The sequence below is a fragment of the Desmodus rotundus genome, chromosome 1, assembly GCF_022682495.2.
Source record: "Desmodus rotundus isolate HL8 chromosome 1, HLdesRot8A.1, whole genome shotgun sequence".
In the NCBI taxonomy this organism is placed as follows: Eukaryota; Metazoa; Chordata; class Mammalia; order Chiroptera; family Phyllostomidae; genus Desmodus; species Desmodus rotundus.
Window position 1 is genome coordinate 131,198,804 of NC_071387.1, and position 20,473 is coordinate 131,219,276.

The following is a 20,473-nucleotide window of genomic DNA, read 5'->3' on the forward strand; positions in this document are numbered from 1 at the left end:
TCTTTGGCTAGATGACGTCACCTCTGCTGTGTCTTAGAGATCATAGACATTGATATCATCAGTGTAGGTCTCCTGCCTGCGAGCGGCAGGTGTCATTTGGGTGGTGCTACTCAGTCTCACTGCAGTTCCCAGTTCAGAGTTTACAGGAAGTTTGCTCATCAGAGTTTTAACGCCTCCCCTCCTTTTTTTCCCTCATTGTAACTATGATAAGGGAATTGGGTTTTAGCTGTTACATTTGGGGAATTTTTGAAAATTAACTTTTTTATTACACAAGAAATTATATGTACATTATGAAAACTAGAAAATACAGATAAACAGCAGAAGAAAATAAAAATTGTCCTTAGTTCTCTATTCCAGAAACATAAGCTCTGCAGTTTTCCTCTCCGTATCCATATTAACAAAAAACAGGTTTATGGTAAGTAAGTATTGATATGTTACCTGTATTCATGAAACACTATTTTGTGAACATTTTACATGTCAGTAAATGTGCTATATACCATTACTGAATACATTTTAAAGATTTTTCGATGACCTTTATTGGCCACATAAGTTGGCTGTGACCAAGGCTTTGCAGTAACTGTCCTACCCAACTTCTCGGAGGCCATAGAGGGCCGTGATTATCCTCTTCTCTCTTGCTGAGAGTATTAGGTTTTTTCTCTGGTTAACTTAAAGGTTAAATGTTAACTAATTTACTGGTTAAATGTTAACCACTGGATAAAGTAATTAAAATTTTGCCAATTTTTGATGCCACTGGTAGCAGACAAGTGTCCATTTTCTATTTTGAGGATTTTAATTTTAACTTCTGGAGGTTCTTTTGGGTTCCTGGTCATTTTTATTAGTTCATGTTGCTAGCATAAAGCAGTAAAAAGATCGAAATTCAGGTTATAATCTTGGATTTCTGCCAATATTTTTGGTGTAGGCCTACATGATAACTGAGGTTTTTCTTAGCTAATATACTTATTTGGGCCTTTTTAAATTTAATTTTTGGCCTTCACTGCATTTCAATGCATTGATCATAGGTAGAATTACAGCACTTTTACTGCTAGAAGGGGTCTTGTAGCATCTGCTCTAACCAATTCATTTTATAAATACAGAAATTGAAACCTGGAGAGATTAGAATACTTGTATAAGATTCAGGACAAGAACCAACATTTATTTCCTGCTTGTTGTGCTTGCCAGGTGCAATGCTAGATGCTTTACAAACACTCTATTGATTTGAGAGAGAGAGAGAGAGATTTGTTGTTTCACTTGATTATACATTTCCTGGTTGATTCTTGTATGTGCCCGGAGCAGGGATCAAACCTACAACCTTGGCGTACTGGGGCAATGCTCTGACCAACTGATCCACCGGGCCATGCCCAGGCTCCTTTAAGCCTTATGATAACCCTGTTGATGAGTGAGGAAGCTTGAGGCTTAGGGTATTTAAGTCTTTTGTTTAGGATTACTTAGCAGACAGATGAATGGTGAAGTTAGAATAGATTCTAGCTCTGTCTAGATCCCAGCATTGTGATAAGGTTTTACATATGTTTCCTTGTTCAACCCTTACATGAGCTCTGCTCCGCGGCATTATTCCGGTTACCAACCTTCATGAAGCAGGCTACAGAGTACTGTTTGCTGTTTGGGGGACTTGAAGTCTTAAGTAGGACAGTTACTTTTCAGGTCCATTTGGGCGCTCCTTTTCAAAATGATACTAGGTGTGTGTTTTTATGTTCATAGCCCCTAGGGTCATAATTTTGTATGTCAGGAGAGAGTAGTAATTGAAGCCGCTGTTTGAAATGCTGAGGGCTTCGTTTGTTGATTAGGAAAGAGTAAAGATGAATTACTGAAAGAGACCTCTTTTTTCCTTCTTAAAAAACTACTTTCCTACTTTACCTTATACTTTAATCATAATTTTAAAAGAAATTAAAATCTCTAAATAAATCTTTAATAGTCATGACAGAAATGTTCTTTTCATTTTTATTAAGCACACATTTGTGGAACAGGTAATAGGTGCCTGGCCTTGAACAGATGCTGGGGATAGAGAGATGGGACACTCAGTCCCTGTTATCAAGTTGCTTACAGTCTAGTTGAGAAGATAGGAAACAAATGCCGTTGTGATACTTTAAATATGATACACTAATACAATGTTATAAGTGCTGCGGTAGCAGTAACCACAGAGTGCTAGGAAGAGACAGAGACTAGCACCTAGGGCTGCCTAGGAGCCTTTTAGAGGTTTCAGAGACATCCCAGGGGACTTGGGGAGGTAGTGATATCTGAGCTGTAGGGTTGGCTTTTATGTAATGAGGAGCCTCAAGAATTTGAGGCATGAGTGACATTGGTCTGGCTGGCTGTGGAGGGAAAAAAAGAGTAGAGGTAAAAACACTAGTAAGGACACTTGGGGAGTAAGGAGGTGACTCCTGAACTGTGGTGGGCAGTGGGAGAGGACAGGAGGGAGATTTGGGAGATTAGGGAGAGTAGCGTCTAGGGTGACTGCGAGCAGGGGTGCTTGGGGTGGTAGTGCTGCTCCTCACTGAGACTGATGGGTAAGGAGCAGGTTTGGAGGGCCCTGCTCAGGGTTAGTGGTGTTAGTGGGCTAGTGGTGTGTGTTGGAGTTCCAGGTGGAGAGTCGGATGGCAGTTTGGGGTACCTCTGGGGCTTTGGAGAGAGACTTGGATTGGAGAGAGTTTTAGGAGCATGGGTGATATGTGGGGGTAGAGAGAGGAACGAGGAGAGGGGCACACTCAGAGGCATGGAAAACATCTACATAGGAGGATGAGGCAGAGGAAAGAAAACCCCCAGTGGGGATGGTAAGCAATGGCCAGCGAGGCAGGGAAAGAGTCGAGTCATGGAATAAAGAGATTTATTAAGGAATTCTCATATAGATTTGGTTTGATAAGGCCTAAAATGTACCCAATTGACTTGGGTGCCTGGGAGATTATCTGTCGCTGACTGTGAGGAATGCCTAGTGCTAGTGAACAGCATGGGGTCACAGCCACTGACCATGGCTGAGGAAGGAGGGGGAAGAAGGAGATCAGGAGCTGAGGTCACTTGACAAGAATATTGGCTGTGAAAGGAAGGAGACAGTCTTAACATCAATTTGAAGTAGATTTTCACTCGGTGCTTATGTAACAAAACATTAGGTAGAGACCGGAACACCTATCCCTGTGAGATTCTGTACCAAAAAATGATGACATTTGCTTGAAACACTTCAGTAATTTCCAGGGTAAAGACTAAAATCCTCAGCAGTACCTAATAGTAGAGTGACCATATAATTGAGCATCCAGAGATTCTTTTGTGTGTAAAGGAGGGAGCTACTAATAATTGTGCTGGGACAACTGGCATAAATGGAAATGGTCCTGGGCAACCTGGGACATCGTGGCCATCCTGCCTGCGTGACCGGGCTTCTGTCTGACTCTCCAGCGTTATCTCACACCACTCTCGGTCTTGCCCTGTCCTCCCTCACCACGAAGTCCTTTAGGCACCTTCATTCGGCAGGCTCTCTCTTAACACAGGGCCTTTGCCGACGGAGTTTCCTCTGTCCTCTCACATCAGGTGCACTCCTCCTCGTCCCTGGGATCTTCCTTCAGTTTATTTTAGGGAAGTCTTCCCTAACTATCAGGTTTTTCTAGGCTGAGCCTTGAAAAAACAAACCGATGGCTGGCTGGCAGCGTGTATGTGTGCACATAGTTTAAGAACTCAAGGAGAGTTCCCCAAGGCTCCTCACGAAAAGGACTGTCTTCAACAATTGTCTCTGTTCCCTTGGAATTTTTGTCTCAATGACATTATCGACTTCGGGCTGTGGAAGATGAGGAATTACGTTTTTCATTCCATGCTCTGTAACACATTTTTCTTCCCCTTATCCAATAGCCACACATTACATTTTAATTTAGGTCAGTGTTTGGTATTTAAAGTATTAATTCAATGCATTCTGCTACAGATGCTTCTATAACACCATCTTCTGTGTGACTGGGTAAGTAGAGAAATGACATTGTAATTAGAGGTTGTATTGCTCTACATGCGAAAAGCAGAGGAGGAGCCAGAATAGCAAGAGAGAGTGTTCAGAGCAAGTTAGCTCTCAGCTGTACTTTCACCTCTATCTTAGGAAAATAAAGAGTGAGTGCCATCACCAGAGTTTCCTCCCTCTAGGTGCACCCCCAGCTTTGCTCTTGTAGCGGAGCTTGTGTCCAGAGCTCTACTTCTATCTCTTTTGTCTCAATCCTGCAAGCCAGCTTGCCTACTCTGTTGGTTGTGTATTTTAAGCATCTCTTGAGGCAGCTGTAGCCACACTAAACTGCATGGGTCGTCCAAGTCCCTTCCCGAGGTACTAATTATTATTTCTGTTACAGCTGCTGCTCTGGTTACAAAACTGCATGGGTTTGGAGTGGTTTGTTCCAACTTTATTTTTCCCATTTGTTCTGTTACTTTTATTGTGTGCAGAATGCAAGAGTTTTCAGGAACACACATGTGTTAGAATAGAAATGTGTACATTCAACGAACATAAATCCCCAACAGAACTCAATAGCTCCGTAGCATACTATTAGTTTTTCTTTACTATTACACTTTTTGATTGAGAAAACAGTATTTTTCCGATTTAGTTTCTCCCCCCCCCCCCATTTTTTTCTTTTTACTTTTTACTATAGAAATTTTGAAACACACACAAAAGTTAGGGGCAAATCTTGTCCCATCTACACCCAACCCACTTTCCACGGTCCCCATTCTCCACTGATTTACTGTGAAGCAGATCTCAGGCCCATTGATGAACATACTCATATTGTTCATTTACAATATGTCTTTCAACGATGGCTAATCTCCAGTAGTAGTTATATTTCTTAAGAAACATTGACAGAGAGTACATATGTATTGACAAAATAGTCTTAGAAAATGTTTCAGAATGTCAGATCAAACAGACCAGAAGAACATGGTTAAGCTATTTGTAATTCTCAAACATGTCTATGATTTAGTAATGTAACAACTGGTAGGAATGCTATTAAATGATGTATATTTTATAGTTCCTTCTTATTCAGATCTACTACTCAGATTTTTATTTGTTTCATTTAAAAAAATTTCTGCAAAGAATATACCCACTTAGCATTTCTAATTTTAAAACATGTCACTAAACAGTGAAGCTTCACCAATGAAAACCCTGTTTTTCCATTATATTGTTTGGCAGCATTTGTCCTCATTGTATATTTTTATCTGAGTTTATTTAGCAACCTTCTTCCCACCTGACATGCAAAGGCTGTGGTGTGTTATCAATTCTCACAGTTTTGAAAGAGTTCTTCCAAGGATATTGAAGTCCTGGTTACACTTTTCTTGTACGCAAACACAATGTTCGTGGAAGAGCTGGTGCTCGGTGTTCTGCACCAGCCCTTTCCTTTGCGTCTCTGAGTTGGTTCAACAGCCAGGGGCATGCTTCCCAGTGCTCCACTCTTTCAGGAGCCTGCGGCTTTTCGGAGGAAGGGCTTTCACTCAGCCGGCCTTGACCCCGGGGCATATGAACTGCCCTGGCCTGCTTCCGCCTGAGGGTCTGACCTCACACTTCGTCACTGTGAGCCCCCAATTCTGCAACTCCCACTTAGTTTTGTATAATTGTGTAGAAAGAATCTATATAGCAGTTGTTAAAATTTCAAGTTGTTTAGAGTCATGAGATTTTCTATTGGTTTCATCTTATTAAAAAAATATCTTGGAGCCTTGTGTTCTTCTCTAGTTCATTGCATAAGCATTGATGGTTTGGGTATAGAATTCTAAGTTGTAAATAATGTTCAGGATATTGAAGGCATGCTTTTTAGTTCTCTAGTTTTTGTAGGTGCTGAGGAGTATTGATGAGTGAAAAATTAAAAAGCTTGTAGGACATTCTTGATCCATTCCTAAAATTTAACAAGCATGTTCCTTGGTGTTGATGTCTCATTTATTGTGCTGGTCATTTGATGGGAACTTTTCAGTCTGGAAATTCATGTCATTCATTTCTTGAAAAGTTTCTTAAATTATTTTATTGACATTTTCTCTTATCACATCCTCAGACTCCAGTTATTTATATGTTAGACCTCTTAAATTGATGACCTAGTTTTCTTTTTTGGGGGGGAAGGTACAGTGAACTTTATTGATGGTGCATGACAAGGCAGGGCTCCCTAAGCCCCTCCCCTCTTCAGGGGGGTCTAGGATGGGAACTGTTGAGGTCAGGAGATTCTCAGTGTGTTAGGGGATCAATTTGGGGCAAGGAATCCCTAGCAGCTGAGGGTCTTCCTTCCTGTCGCTGGGGCTGGTGGTCCACGGGGCTCTTACTCCTTGGAGGCCATGTGGACCACAAGGTCCACCACCCTGTTTCTGTAGCCAAATTCATTGTCATACCAGGAAATGAGCTTGACAAAGTGGTCATTGAGGGCAATGCCAGCCCTAGCATCGAAGGTGGAGGAGTGGGTGTCACTATTAAAGTCGCAGGAGATGACCTGGTCCTTGGTATAGCCCAGGATGTCCTTGAGGGGGCCCTCTGATGCCTGCTTCACTACCTTCTTGATGTCATTGTATTTGGTAGCTTTCTCCAGGTGTCAGGTCAGATCCACAACCAACACATTGGGGGTGGGGACACGGAAGGCCATGCACGTGAGCTTCCCATTCAGTTCAGGGATGACCTTGCCCACAGCCTTGGCAGCGCCAGCAGTAGCAGGGATGATGTTCTGGGCAGCCCCTCAGCCATTATGCCACAGCTTGACAGAGGGACCATCCACGGTCTTCTGGGTGGCCGTGATGGCGTGGACTGTGGTCATGAGTCCCTCCACAATACCAAAGTTGTCATGGATGACCTTGGCCAGGGGGGCCAAGCAGTTGGTGGTGCAGGAGGTATTGCTGACAATCTTCATGGAGTTCTCATACTTGTCAGGGTTCACACCCATCACAAACATGGGGGCATCCGCAGAAGGGGCAGAGATGATGACCCTCTTGGCTCCATCCTTCAAGTGAGCCCCAGCTTTCTCCAAGGTAGTGAAGACACCTGCGGACTCCAAAAATACTCAGCACCAGCATCACCCCATTTGCTGTTGGCAGGATCTTGCTCCTGGAAGGTGGAGATGGACTTTCCATTGATGACAGGTTTCCTTTTCTCAGCCTTGACTGTGCCTTTGAACTTGCCATGAGTAGAATCATACTGGAACATGTAGACCATGTAGTTGAGGTCAATGAAAGAGTCATTGATGGGGACAGCATCCACTTTGCCAGAGTAAAAGGCAGCCCTGGTGACCACGTGCCCAATATGGCCAAATCCCTTCACTCCGATCTTCACCATCGTGTTTCAGGGCTGAGGCTGGCACTGCACAGGACGATGCGGCTGTCTGTCAAACAGGAGGAGCAGGGAGCCTAGTTTTCTTCTTTAAAATATTTTTTTCTCTTCTAGATGGTCTCAATTATACCTCCCAATGTTGCTACCTTATTTAAATTTCTAATAGTTTTTTTTTATTCTCTTGCTCTTTCTTTACATAATCCAAATCTTGATTAAATTTTAGGGACGCAATAGTTTCTCTTACTTTTTCAGAAGTCTTTATTTTCCTTCATAGTCCCTATTTGCTCCAAGTTAATTTCTTTTTCTGTTCGTTTAGGTCTTTGTATCAGTCAGTGCAGGAAATAGGAAAAAACTGTGGGTATTTTAAGAAGAGAGGGAAAAAATATGGGATGTAAGTGCTTAGAAAAAGTTAGGAGAAGAGCTGGAAGAGCAGGAACAGTGCCTAGAACACTGTAGAATTGGCATTCTTTAGGAGCTTCAATGTCTGAGCCGTGACTGGAACTACTGAATTTGAGAAAATAGCACGTAGCTCCAGGTCAGCACAGGAAGCTGCCACTGCTGTTGTATGAACAACTGCCTCACGACATCCAGTGTTCCAGAGAATGGTATAATTTTATAGATCAATACCCTTATGAATATAGGTGCAAAAATTCCCAATAAAATGCCAGCAAACCAAACCCACCAATGTGTGAAAGGATTATGTGCCATCACCAGGTGGAATTTGTCCTGGGAGTGCAAGATTGGTTCAGTCTACAGAAGTCAACAGTGTAATACACCGTATTAACAGAATGAAGTGCAAAAGCTCTGGAATCATCTCAATAGATGCAGAAAAATATTTGACAAAGTACGTTATTAACGGTTTGAATCAAACCATCGACAAAAGGGAGCTTCTTAACCTGATAAAGGGTATTTATGGAATACCTATAAGCTAACATCGTACTTAGTGGTAAAGACTGTCTGCTTTCTCCCTAAGATCAGGAATGAGAAAAGACTGCCCACTCATCACTTTTATTCAATATTGTACTGGAGGTTTGAGCCAGGGTACTTAGGCTAGAAAAAGAAGTAAAGGCATTTGGGTTGGAAAGGAAGAAGTAAAATCACTCTATTTGCAGATGATAATCTATTCATAAATAGGAAATCCTAAGGAATCTGTAAAAAACTAAAAGATCTGGAGAGCTAATAAACAAGCTCAGCAACGTTACAGGATATGAAAGCCATGTAAAAACTCAGCTCTATTTCAATATACCAGCAACGAACAGTCCAAAAATGAAATAAAGGAAACTCCATTTTCAGTAGACTCAAAGAGAACGCAATGTTTAGGATTAACTTGAACAGAGGAAGTGTGAGACTTGTGCCCTGTAAATTACAAAACAGTGCTGGAAAAAATTAAAAGAAAACCTAAATAAATGGAAAGACATTCCCTGTTTATGGATTGAAAGACCTGATATTAAGATGGTAATTCTCCCCCAACTGATCTACAGGTTGAATGCAATCTCTATCAAAATCACAGCTACGTATTTTTGGCAGATTTTGTCAGACTGATCCTGAAATACATATGTAAATGGTTGGTACTCAGAATAGTCAAAACAATTTTGACAAAAAAAAAAAATTGGAGGGGAGGACACTCAATTCCTGATTTCAAAATGTACTATAAAGTTAATGTAATGTGTGTGGTATAGACATAAGGACAGAAAAACTTCAGATTTTAAGGACCTTGCTTGTTAGCATAAAAATTGCATAGGGACAAAAAAAAGTGGCCTCGAGACACTTCCTTCTTTCATTTACTTAAGGATGCATTGGTTAGAGGACCTAATTTGCATTCACATTTGTGTGGGCTTATTTCTGAGCTCTCAGTATTTTAAAAAACACTTTTATTTATTTTCAGAGAGAACTGAAGGGAGGAAGAGAGGGGAAGGTAAGGAGGAAGAGAGGGGAAGGTAAGGAGGAAGAGAGGGGAAGGTAAGGAGGAAGAGAGGGAAAGAGAAACATCAGTGTGTGAAGATAAGCATCTCTTATTGCCTCTCACATGTCCCTGCCTGGCCTGCAATCCAGGCATGTGCCCTGACTGGGATTCAAACTAGTGGCCTTTTGGTTCACAGGCCTGCAGTTAGTCCACTGAGCCATACCAGCCAGGGCTGAGTGCTCGATTTTGTTTAATTGGTCTTACATGTTTTTTTCTGAGACATACTGTTTTGATTACTATAACTTTGTAGTGTACTTTGAAATCAGACTGTGATGCCTCCAGCTTTCTTATTTCTCAAGATTTCTTTGGCTGTTTGGGATTTTTTGTGTTTATATGGTTCCATATACATTTTAGAATTATTTGTTCTGGTTCTGTGAAATATACCATTTGAATTTTGATAAGGATCACAGAATCTGTAGATTGCTTTGAGTAGAATGGACATTTTAATATTAATATTCTTTCAACCCATGAGCATGGAATATCTTTCCGTTTATTTGTGTCTACAATTTCTTCATTGTATAGGTCTTTCACCTTCTTGGTTAAATATATTCAGAGGTTCTTTATTCTTTGATGCAATTGTAAATGGTATTTTTATCCTCAATTTTTTAAAAGATTTTATTTATTTATTTTTAGAGAGAGGGGAAGGGAAGGAGAAAGAAAGGGAGAGAAACATCTATGTGTGAGAGATACATTGATCGGCTTTCTCTTGCATGCCTCCTACTGGGGACCTGGCCTGCAATCCAGGCATGTGCCTTGACTAGAAATCAAACCTGTTGTCTTTGGGATGGCAGGATGACGCTCAACCAACTGAGCCACACCAGTCAGGGCAAGTCATTTTTTATTAGGACTTAAGCTGTAAGTGTCCATTCCCCACTCATGTGCTTATTTACATAAGTGAATATTTTTGGTCAAAGAAATGGTTCTGTGGTCCAGTTTCAATCTTACTTAGTATTTTTCCTAATTTTAATCTGATTTCAGTTGAGGTTTGCTGATTTCTAATTGGCTTGATGCTAATTTGTTAGCTCAGTTTACTGAATGTGTAGCAGAATTTTATTGCCACCAGAAGTTATGCATTACAGCTTTTGAGTTTGCAAAAACGTCATAATCTGTTTGCTTATGCCAGAGGAGGTACTTATTAATTAATTATTTAATTAATTAATTTTAAAAATCTTTTTTGAGCCCTGGCTGGTGTAGCTCAGTGGATTGAGCACTGGCCTGTAAACAAAAAGGTCATCAGATCAGTTCCCTGTTAGGGCACATGCCTGGGTTGCACGCCAGGTCCCAGGCTGAGGGTGTGCAGGAGGCAGCTGATGGATGTTTCCATCCCTCTCTCTCCCTCTCTTACCCTCTCTCTAAAAAAATACATTAATAAAATCTTGAAAGTATCTCATTTTGAGGAGATACTTTTTTTTTTTTAATAAGAATTGTGGCTGAATGACTTTCTGGAGACTTACATTTATCTTAATTGCAAAGAGTTCGTTTTTCTTAGTAAAAACATGTGGGTCACACCCCTTCTCCCTTTGGAAGGGAAGATAATTTGAGGACAGTACTGAAGCTGATGAGTGAATGTTAGAGTACACACATTCAAATATGCATTCAAGTCTATACTACGAAATAGACTGTTTTAGGACAGGAAGTTTTTTTTGTTATATTAATAACCTTTATATTAATAAAGTTTCAAAAATACAGTCCCAAATACGACTTATTTTTCCTCTAAAAGTCTCGAGCATGGCTAGATAATAAACGGCATGTTGATTCTGAACTCGAGTACGATGAGAGTCTCGGAAGCTGGATTATCTGAGTCACTTGAATAACTACACTAGTGTTGAGTGGTGTTCAGCTGCCACCAGACAGCTGTTCAAAAGAACCGAAAGGTAAATTAAAACAGCTCAAGCAGCTGGACCTAATTGGCCTGGCTCTCCATGTAGAATGGGTCTGTTTTGTGGGATTAAAAAAATCCTTGTTTGTGGACATGATTAGAAATAACAATTTTACATAGAAGCCTGCTGTGTCTGATATTTAAAATCTAGTTTATTTCAAATGTGTAGCTTTTAAAAGTCTACACTAAGTTTGTCATATCAGTATTATACTTTGGATGGATTTCTTCCATAAGCACACATTTCTCCAACAGATTTTACTCATTTACCAAGCATTTACTGAACACAAATTCTTGCCCCTGTCCACTTTTATATATATGCAGTATCATAATCTTTGGCAGATTTTATGGAAATGACATTTAATATCTAGAAACTAACTTTATATAGCTTTTTCTAGGTATGTAATTATTCCTCCAACTAAGGGATCATCTATAATTTAGTTCCCTTAAATTGAATTGCTTAAGGTAGCTCTTTGTATCTATATTTCCGTATGTGAGAATCAAAGGACACACACAGGAGTACTTGAGAAAATAGTGGGAATTATGGCACTTGCAAAAGAGGGACACCCGACCCAAGCATGCACATGGATCCTGTCCTGAAAATGAACACAGATTCTTTGTTCATGGGTGCATTGTGGGTGTTTGAGATAGGCTGAACTCAGGGATTTCTTTTGTGGTTGTGCTACTGGCCAAACTAGGCATTTCATTCAGCTGAGTGTGATATAAACTGACTAGCAGTGTGATATTTTAATTGTTTGTTATGGCTGGTGAAATTCAAAGTACTGGTAGCTTGAAATGAAAGCTAATTTTGTTTATTAAGGGAGGAAATTCTTAATTAGGATATAGTGTCAACTACATTTTATAAAACTTTTTCTTGCCTGCAGTTGGAGTTTTGGTCCTGTAAACATCTGCAGGCCCTGGCTGGTGTGGCTCAGTGGGTTGAGTGCAGGCCTGCGAACCAAAGGGTCACCGGTTGGATTCCAAGTCAGGACACATGCCTGGGTTGTGGGCCAGGTCCCTGGTTGGGGGTGTGCAAGAGGCAACCAATCACATCAATGTTTCTCTTCCTCTCTTTTTCTTTCCCTTCCCCTCTCTCTAAAAAATAAAAAATAATAGAAGCTTAAAAAAATAAAATAAATGCCTATGGTAAATGAGTATGTTTTTAAAAATTATATTCACTGTACATACTTTTAGTGTTAGATTCACATGCTGAATTTACATGAAAACACAGGAAACTCTCCTTATCTGGAGGTAGGAATACCTTAAGCAGGTTAGTAACACTGAACAAACCCAATTACTAAATATTGTCAAAGAAAAGTGCCCACCAACCCCTGGACTCCGTCTGAGTTGCTGTGTCTGGGGCATCGTCAGATGTTCCTCTGGCCACGGGAGAGCTGCAGCCGCTGCACGTGCGTGGTTTACCACGTCAGTCTGCACGTGTCTACACTTTGACCGTGTGCTGATGACTGGATCACAACTTCCTGCATCACATTCCGTGAATGAAAAATAACAGAAATTGTGACACGATTATGTTTAAGATGTTAACTTGCTACATGGTCTTGGTATTGGCATCTTATGTGGCATATAAAACTCACTGATTCATGGCTTCTGATTGGATGAAGACTTGAGCGTTACCTTAAGAATTTTTTCATTATCCATCTAGCCTGGGAAATTGGCAGGCAATAGGGAGGACATCCAGGAATGTGACTTTTAGAGATTATAAAAGCGTCACAGTTACTTTTTTTCTAGGAAAAGACATGATATGAGTATTTTACATAACAAAAAATCAGACCGGTTTCTTTTGGTGGGGGAGTATATGGGAAGTTTCTTGAACAATTACACACATTGTCTATGCAGAAAATAAAGGAATAAGTCACAACCCATGCCCTCAAAGAGTTCTTTGATTCCTCAGGTGGCTGAGTACATGCACAAACATGGGTTTGTGTAAGTGTAGTATGTGTGTGCAAGACGCAGCCGTAGTATCCAACTCTTCTCTTCCCTCTTGGGCCAGGGCATGTAAGGTTAGCTTTCATTTGCACTTTTAAGCACATTTCCAATTCTGATTTGTATCTTCCTAATTTGTTCAGTAATGTGAAAGTTACAGCTTTATGAAAGAATTGGTAAAAACACAATGTATATATTAAAAAAAAATTTTTAATCCTCACCTGTGGATATGTTTGTTGATTTTTCATATGTTGTTGTTGAATTTTTTTAGGAGAGAAAGGAAGGGGGAGAGAGAGAGAAACATGGATGTGAGAGAAACATCGATCAGTTGCGTCCGAAATGCAACCTAGGTGTGTGTGCTGATTGAGGATTAAACCCACAACTGTGTGTGTGTGTGTGTGTGTGTGTGTGTGTGTGTGTGTGTGTGTGTGTGATGATGCTCCAACCAAGCCATACTGGCCAGGAGGGAACAATGTCTATTTTTACAAAATAACAGTGGTATAAGTAACTAACAACTTGACATCAAATTTCAATTGGTACCACCGGGTGGCTCAAGGTACCACAAATTAGTAGCATATCCTACTCATCCTCTTTAGTCCTCTACTCCCTCTCTTATCTGGTCTTGCTTTTTGTTGAAGAAATCACCATAGTCTACTCATGGAGGTGCTTCTCATATTTTCTGTACTCCCTAGATGTTGCAGAGTATCTTTCACTTGTGGTTTGCATTTGAATTGGGAACCGTGTTTGCGTAGTATTCTTTAAATCAGTGAAATCAGACACACAGAACATATAGTAGCCTGTGGAGTTGGTGTGATGGTGTGTGTGTGTGTGTGTGTGTGTGTGTTTAATTCAGTGTCCTTGGTGGGCCATTTGGTTGCTGGGAAGCACAGGTTCACTCCCCTGCCGTGAGGCACTACATTGAGAAGTACCACAGTAGGCTCTGAGACTTAAATGTTAGACCGAGGTGCAGTGGGATTTTTTGTAATTGTTAAGTAATTTTGAGTCGCTAGCTTTTGTAAATATTGTGTAATACATAAATTTAAAAAATCATATGCATTGCAGTATATACCCCTGCCCAGCTCTGGTCATTTATATATTAGGGATAAAATAATTGCTCCCCCACAAGCACTGATTCTGGTCTGTGGAGCCCCCAGCCTTAGGACCCAGCACTTGTAGGAACTAGACATTTTTTTTTGTTGTTATAGATTAATGATTGTATGGGATATTTTTAAACAGTTGATTTTTTCTCCCTTGAAACTAGTCTTCAGTGAAAGGCTGCCATCTTGTGGTTTTTAAAAGTACAGGATTTGAGAAAAATGTGATATGACTGCTGAGATTTTATGTATACAGTTATTTTATAATACCAAAATGAGTAAGAAATGAATATTATTAAATCATCCGTTTAAATTATACTTGTTTATCCTTTGAACAGATTTATTCCTTTTACTTCAATATTACAGAATTTTAAATTTCTATTCATTAAAGACTCCTCTTTTAGCCTATTCTCAAACGTCAGTAGTAGGAATACTCTTCTACAATTGCAGTTTTAATTAAGAACAGGTATTGAGAATTTTGATATTAAGGCTTTTCCAGTGTCACTAATTAATAATCATAGGATAATTTGCATGGAAAAATAATGTTTTTTAAGATGCAATTATTAGACAAAATATATCCAAAGGAACCTTAATTTTATAATATAGAACTCCATTGAACAAAAAGTGATATTTAAAAGAAAGAAACCTCAACTTGGACCTCATGATGGGGCAGTCAGTAATATAAACTGAAATAATTAATTTTTCTTCAAAAAATCAGTGAGACCCTGATTTATAGTTGGAAAAATCTTAAAGTCACCTCTTATATGAGGAGTGAAAAGTGCTTACAAGCTTGGGGTCAGTTATTTCTTATATCAAGGGAGTTTCTATGTGGTATCATCAAGTTGAGAGAGAGAGAGAAGCAGAGGGAGAGGAACATCGATCTGCTGCCTCCCATACACACCTGCCCTGCGGATGGAGCCCACAACCTAGGTGTGTGCCCTGCCTGGGGATTAAACCTTTTGGTGCACAGGATGACGCTCCCACCAACCGAGCCACTTGGCTAGGGCTAAAATTGCTTTTTAACATAACTTTATTTCACTTATTTAATCTCATTTTATATCTTGATTTGTGTCTCCTGCACATCTTGGTTTATAATAATCATTGTATTTAAAAATAGTAAATATTAATTCCTTCAAAGATGTATTCTTACTGAGACATGAAAAGCCTCTGTGTAGAACGAGGAGAACACGTGTTCTCAGAGGCAACCAGGGTTCTGGTGCCCTGATCTTAGGGACTCCTATGACCTGGAATCATTGGTAATCGTGGAAGGGCGATCATTGGGAGACAAAGTTTTTGCCTTTGAAAAACTCTATAGATATAATGCTCCTGGATTGCTCCCCTAACTTAAAAAAAGAACAAGATTTTATGTATTTATTTTTAGAGAGAAGGGAACGTAGGGAGAAAAGTAAAAATCGATGTGAGAGAAAAATATCAATCAGTTGCCTCTCGTCTGCACCCTGACTGGGGACTGAACCTGCAAACTAGGCGTGTGCCTTGCCTGGGAATTAAACCAGAGACCTTTTGCTTTGCAGGACGACGTCCAACCAACTGAGCCACACCAGCGAGGGTGCTTCTCTAATATTAGTAGATTATGGCAGCTTTTACATAAACTGCCTCTTCGTCTCCCCCTAAGCATGGAGGGAGAAGGCCTCAAATTGGGTATAATTTGATGTCTTGTGCTCTTTCCAACGTCTTACAGTTATGCCAAGAAGGAATCTGATCTTAGTGGAGCCCAGATGAAGCTTCGCGAATATGAAGCAGCACTGAATTCTAAAGATGCGGCTCTGGCTACTGCGCTCGGGGACAAAAAAAGTTTGGAGGGAGAAGTGGAGGACCTGAAGGACCAGGTTGCCCAGGTAAGCTCAGCTCTGCTCTTGAGCCGCTGTGGCAGGTTAACTGCTTCACCTGTCTTAATTGGTTGACTGATTTTTAAGTTTATTTGTATTTTTTATTTTTAAAAAATGTAATAATTTGATTATTTTATGTTTTATCTTATAGTCTCAAGGTAGCTAACACTCAAAGCACCTTTACTTTTCGGTCATTGTATCTTGATTTTGCTCTTCTTCCTCTCTGTTGTCCTAATACTCAATTCTGTTTCTTGCTCTTAAAGCCTATTTCATTATTGCGACAAAATATGGAGAAGGGAAAGAGAAGGTGTCACAACAGTGTTCCGCGCACAGGAAAAAATGAAAGTCACCAAGTCTGAGAGGTGTTTTGGTGTGACGCTGTGTGGGTGGTACCAGCAACTACACACACAGCGAAGGATGAAGGTTACAATGGGGGACTCCTGTGCGTTTGTAAATATATAAAAGTCGCAGTGCTTGATTGGGTTCAATCCATAGGCTTCAATTAAATTCATTACTAAATGATTGCTGTATAATCTTCATCAATTCTTTTTCCTTATGGTAGTTGGAAGCCTCCTTAACTGCTGCCAAAAAACAACTAGCTGATGAAACTTTACTGAAAGTGGATTTGGAGAATCGCTGCCAGAGTCTTACTGAGGACTTGGAGTTCCGTAAAAACATGTATGAGGAGGTAACTATATATAATTTTACTTTTTCAAGGAATGAAGGGATCCTGAAAGGCTTTGTTGTAGCTGTATATGTAAATGGGAGGAATTTTGTTGGTAAATTTTTCAAGGTACTGCTGCTAAAAGGCTGCATGGAGAGTTTGAGTTGTTACAGTAAACAGGTATGATTTACTTCATCTGGTTTATACAGCCTTAGCCACAGCAGTTAATTACTGTCAGCCTGTTTAAGCATTTGTATTAGTTATGTATTGCTGCCTCACATTACTCCAGAATTTAGCAACTTAAAACCACAGACCTTTATCATCTCAGTTTCTGAAGGCCAGGATTCTGAGAGCTGTGTAACTAATGGCTATTTATGTCTCAGGGTCTCTGATGAGGTTGCAGTCAGGCTTTCCCCCTGCAAGTGGGCTGGAGGAACCGCTTCTGAGCTCATTCACAGGCTCCTGGCCGGAGCTGTGAGTTCAGCCTGGGCTTCTGCAGAGGGCTGCTCGTAGTGTGGCTTCTCACACGAGTGGGTGATGAGGCAGAGAGTAAGAGCGAGACCGAGGCCTCATTATCCTCTGCAAACTAATCCCAGAAGTGATTCGCCCTCACTCTCCGTCACGTACACCAACCGTGACCAGCATGAGAGGAGGTGACACAGGGTGTGCACCCTGGAGCCTGCAACCATTGGGACCTTCTGGAAGGCTGGCTACCCAGAGCATTTATAGTTACATGTGCGAATTTTAAAATATCATTTACAAGCTTAGTCTCTGTGAAGCCTTGGGGGTTGAAGGCAGTTAAGTGTTGCCAAACAATAAGTAATAAAATTGGAGAAAGGGGAATGTGTATATCCTCTAAATTGAAGAGGGTTGGAACCGACCCAGGTGGACATTCAGTTAAATAATTTTGGAAACAGTGACTAACAATGACTTGAAAATAGGCATTTATTGTGTAAATTAATTTTTAATTGGAAAAAATATTAGAAATCTGACCATTTTTATAATGAAATAGTATTAAAACAAAATTGGTGTTGTTGGGGCGAAGTGCACACTCCTGAGCATTCAGACTTTGGACAACTCTTGAGTCGGTTTTTTATTAAAAATGGAATACCAATACCCACTATTTTTTCTTCAAGGAGGAGTGAGAATCAAAATGGAATATTATGTATGAAAGCTCCTTGTAAACTGTAGTGAATGCTACCATATAATTGTTGGCTGCAGTTTTGCTTTAGAAATGGAGATATTTTTATGTTAATTCGGCCACATTTTGTTTTCTTAAAATTGTTTCTGATCTACCACCACTTAGTTTTGATGCTGTGTGTGGACTCCTACCTCTTTACACTGTTGGGTAACACCATTTTAGTTTTTGCCTTATTTGAGAATGAATTTAAAATATTCCTCTTAATTTTTTTCAAATGGAAGGTATAATTCTATTCAATAAATTTACCTAAGTTCTGTATTAAGAACAGGTAAGGGGGCAAGAAAGGAAGGAGAAAACCAGAAAGAAGAGGAAGGGAGATAAAAAAGGGGCAAAATTATTAGTATGTGCTCAACGTTAGTTGAACTAAAGCCTTCATTTGCATGTTTTCCACTTTCTTAATTAGATGTGAGCCCTGGGAGGCTAATAGCAGAACTGGAATTTAAACCTGGTTTTCTGATTCTGACTGGTGCATTTTCCTCTGTGAAGAACTGTTCACAGAAAGCTGAGGAACGGCACAGAAAAACACTTGGAGTAAGATGGCACAGAAACAAGAACTTCAGTGGGTTATATCCCCCTCTTGTGGCCTCTTTAATTACTGTCCTTAAAGACATCTGTGTGTTCAAAGCTGGAAGCTGTGATGGAAATTTTATTCTTGGACTTGTGTTCCTAGTCATTCTAGTTTTGGATGGTCCCTTAAAACATAATGGATTATGCCCACATTTCTATTGTTTAACAGTGAATTGTCATGTACTCAAGATAATAAAGTAGTAATTGTTAATATGATTTTGTATCAATTGATACTGATACCTTAGCACCAGCTCTTAAAATAAGTCATGGAAATTAGCTTTCTCTGGCTACTATTGCATCTTAGTATGTCTAAGAAAAGTTTCATTGTGTACAAATCTTATAGTTGAAGTTGTCCTGACAAGTTTAACTTTTCATGTGGATTTTTTCCCAGAGGTGTTCTTAGGATCATCAATACGACAATTTAGAAAAACAGTCACTATTCAGTACACATGCATAGTTATCCATTATTGTGTGGTTCTTTAGTAAGCCTTCCACACCATTCCTTGCCTTCAGAGAAATGAATAGCTATGCTACTGAAAAGAAAGAAAATTCCCAGGGCTCGAGATGCTACCATTTCTGTTATTAGTTCCATCTCAAAAATCTTGTTGGAAAACGAAGACAAAAGAGTATGTTCACATGCCTCCCCCATGATAGACATGAGAGGTTGGTACCTGAAACTTCAGGTGGCTGATGTCAGTCAGACTTGTACCGGTGCAGCTGTGGTGAGTAACTTGGTTTTGTATCATTTCCCTGCTCCAGGAGATCAATGAGACCAGGAGGAAGCACGAAACTCGCTTGGTGGAGGTGGACTCTGGGCGTCAGATCGAGTACGAGTACAAGCTGGCTCAGGCCCTGCATGAGATGAGAGAGCAGCATGACGCCCAGGTCAAGCTGTACAAGGAGGAACTGGAGCAGACTTACCACGCCAAGGTAAGCAGCCTCCTCTGAGGCTTCACCTCTCTACCGCCGCTCACAGTCCCCTGGAGAAGATGGCTTGATGTCTGTGTGTTCTCGTTTTCTTGAATTCTGCTAGTCTTCATATACATAGAAAATGGATTTGTAAAAAACAGCAGTTATCTATAAAGTAAACACTACCAGAAATTACTCAGAGAAAGTCAGGTTATTCTAATTTTGTTTGAGATGAGGGTTTATCTTTCTGTTGCATTGATCATTCATGTCGTGTTGTAGTAGTAAAACCCAAGCCATCTGAAAATCGTTTTCTTCAATATCAAGTACCAACCATGCTGCCTTGCAAGTATATCCACGTGATTGTAACGAACGCTGGACTGCATCTGGTCCGACTTCAGGTCATCATCATGCACAGGTTGTGCCCACCACACTGGGGACTTTTTTGAACAAAGGCCAAGTGTAAAGTCTCTGATATTGCTTCCTCTGACACTCTTTTTCATTTAAAAAGTATTGTAGAAACTTCCCACTTGTATTAGCAGACCATGCAAAAATTCATAAAATCACCAACAAATGGAAGCTTTCCTAGTAAATAATTTTACCCCAGTGTGTTCAATGTTACGTGATTTGATTAAAAAGAATTATATGGAAGACTTAGAAAATTAGGATCATAGGCATATTGCAAATAATTTCTATTGCATGGCCTTAAACTGGTCATGTTGCTTTCAATCCATTTTATGAAGTAGCAGTTGGTTGGTGGAAGGGAGAGGTCTTTTAACCCCCACGTTCAATTGTCCAACACTTACCCCAGTGCTGGGCATTGTACTGGGCAGTGGAGGAGCCAACGTTTCTGTCCGTCACCTAGACTGTGGCCTTAGAGGGAGCCAGGGGAGAGATGACGTACGAAAAAGTGTGCCCGAGACACGTACAGAACAGAATGTTATGGCCATTTGGGGGGACAGGATTTTGAACCTACCTGAGGAGCTGTTTTTCCTTCTGAAAAGTGTTTCTGTGTGGCTTTGAATAATTTATCAGGTAGTGCTTTCTTCCTATTTTCTTTGTATTTTGTATTATTTGGTGGGTGAGGGATATGTGATATTTGTTTTCCTACAAACGTCACTGTGGTTAAATTGCTACTGCCCAGTCTTCTTATTAGCAG

The 20,473-nt window shown here is 40.2% G+C and overlaps 1 protein-coding gene and 1 pseudogene across 1 annotated transcript in view; one reads left to right on the top strand and one right to left on the bottom strand.

The window, feature by feature from the left end:
• LMNB1 (lamin B1) overlaps positions 1 to 20,473 on the top strand; it is a 47,436-nt gene that overhangs the window by 6,921 nt on the left and 20,042 nt on the right. Inside the window, exons 2-4 of the mRNA XM_024571655.3 lie at positions 15,829 to 15,985; positions 16,539 to 16,664; positions 19,168 to 19,338. Coding sequence (XP_024427423.2) covers positions 15,829 to 15,985; positions 16,539 to 16,664; positions 19,168 to 19,338 — 454 coding nt within the window. The remainder of the gene's footprint in view (positions 1 to 15,828; positions 15,986 to 16,538; positions 16,665 to 19,167; positions 19,339 to 20,473) is intronic.
• On the bottom strand, positions 6,227 to 7,258 carry LOC112315000 (glyceraldehyde-3-phosphate dehydrogenase-like; annotated as a pseudogene).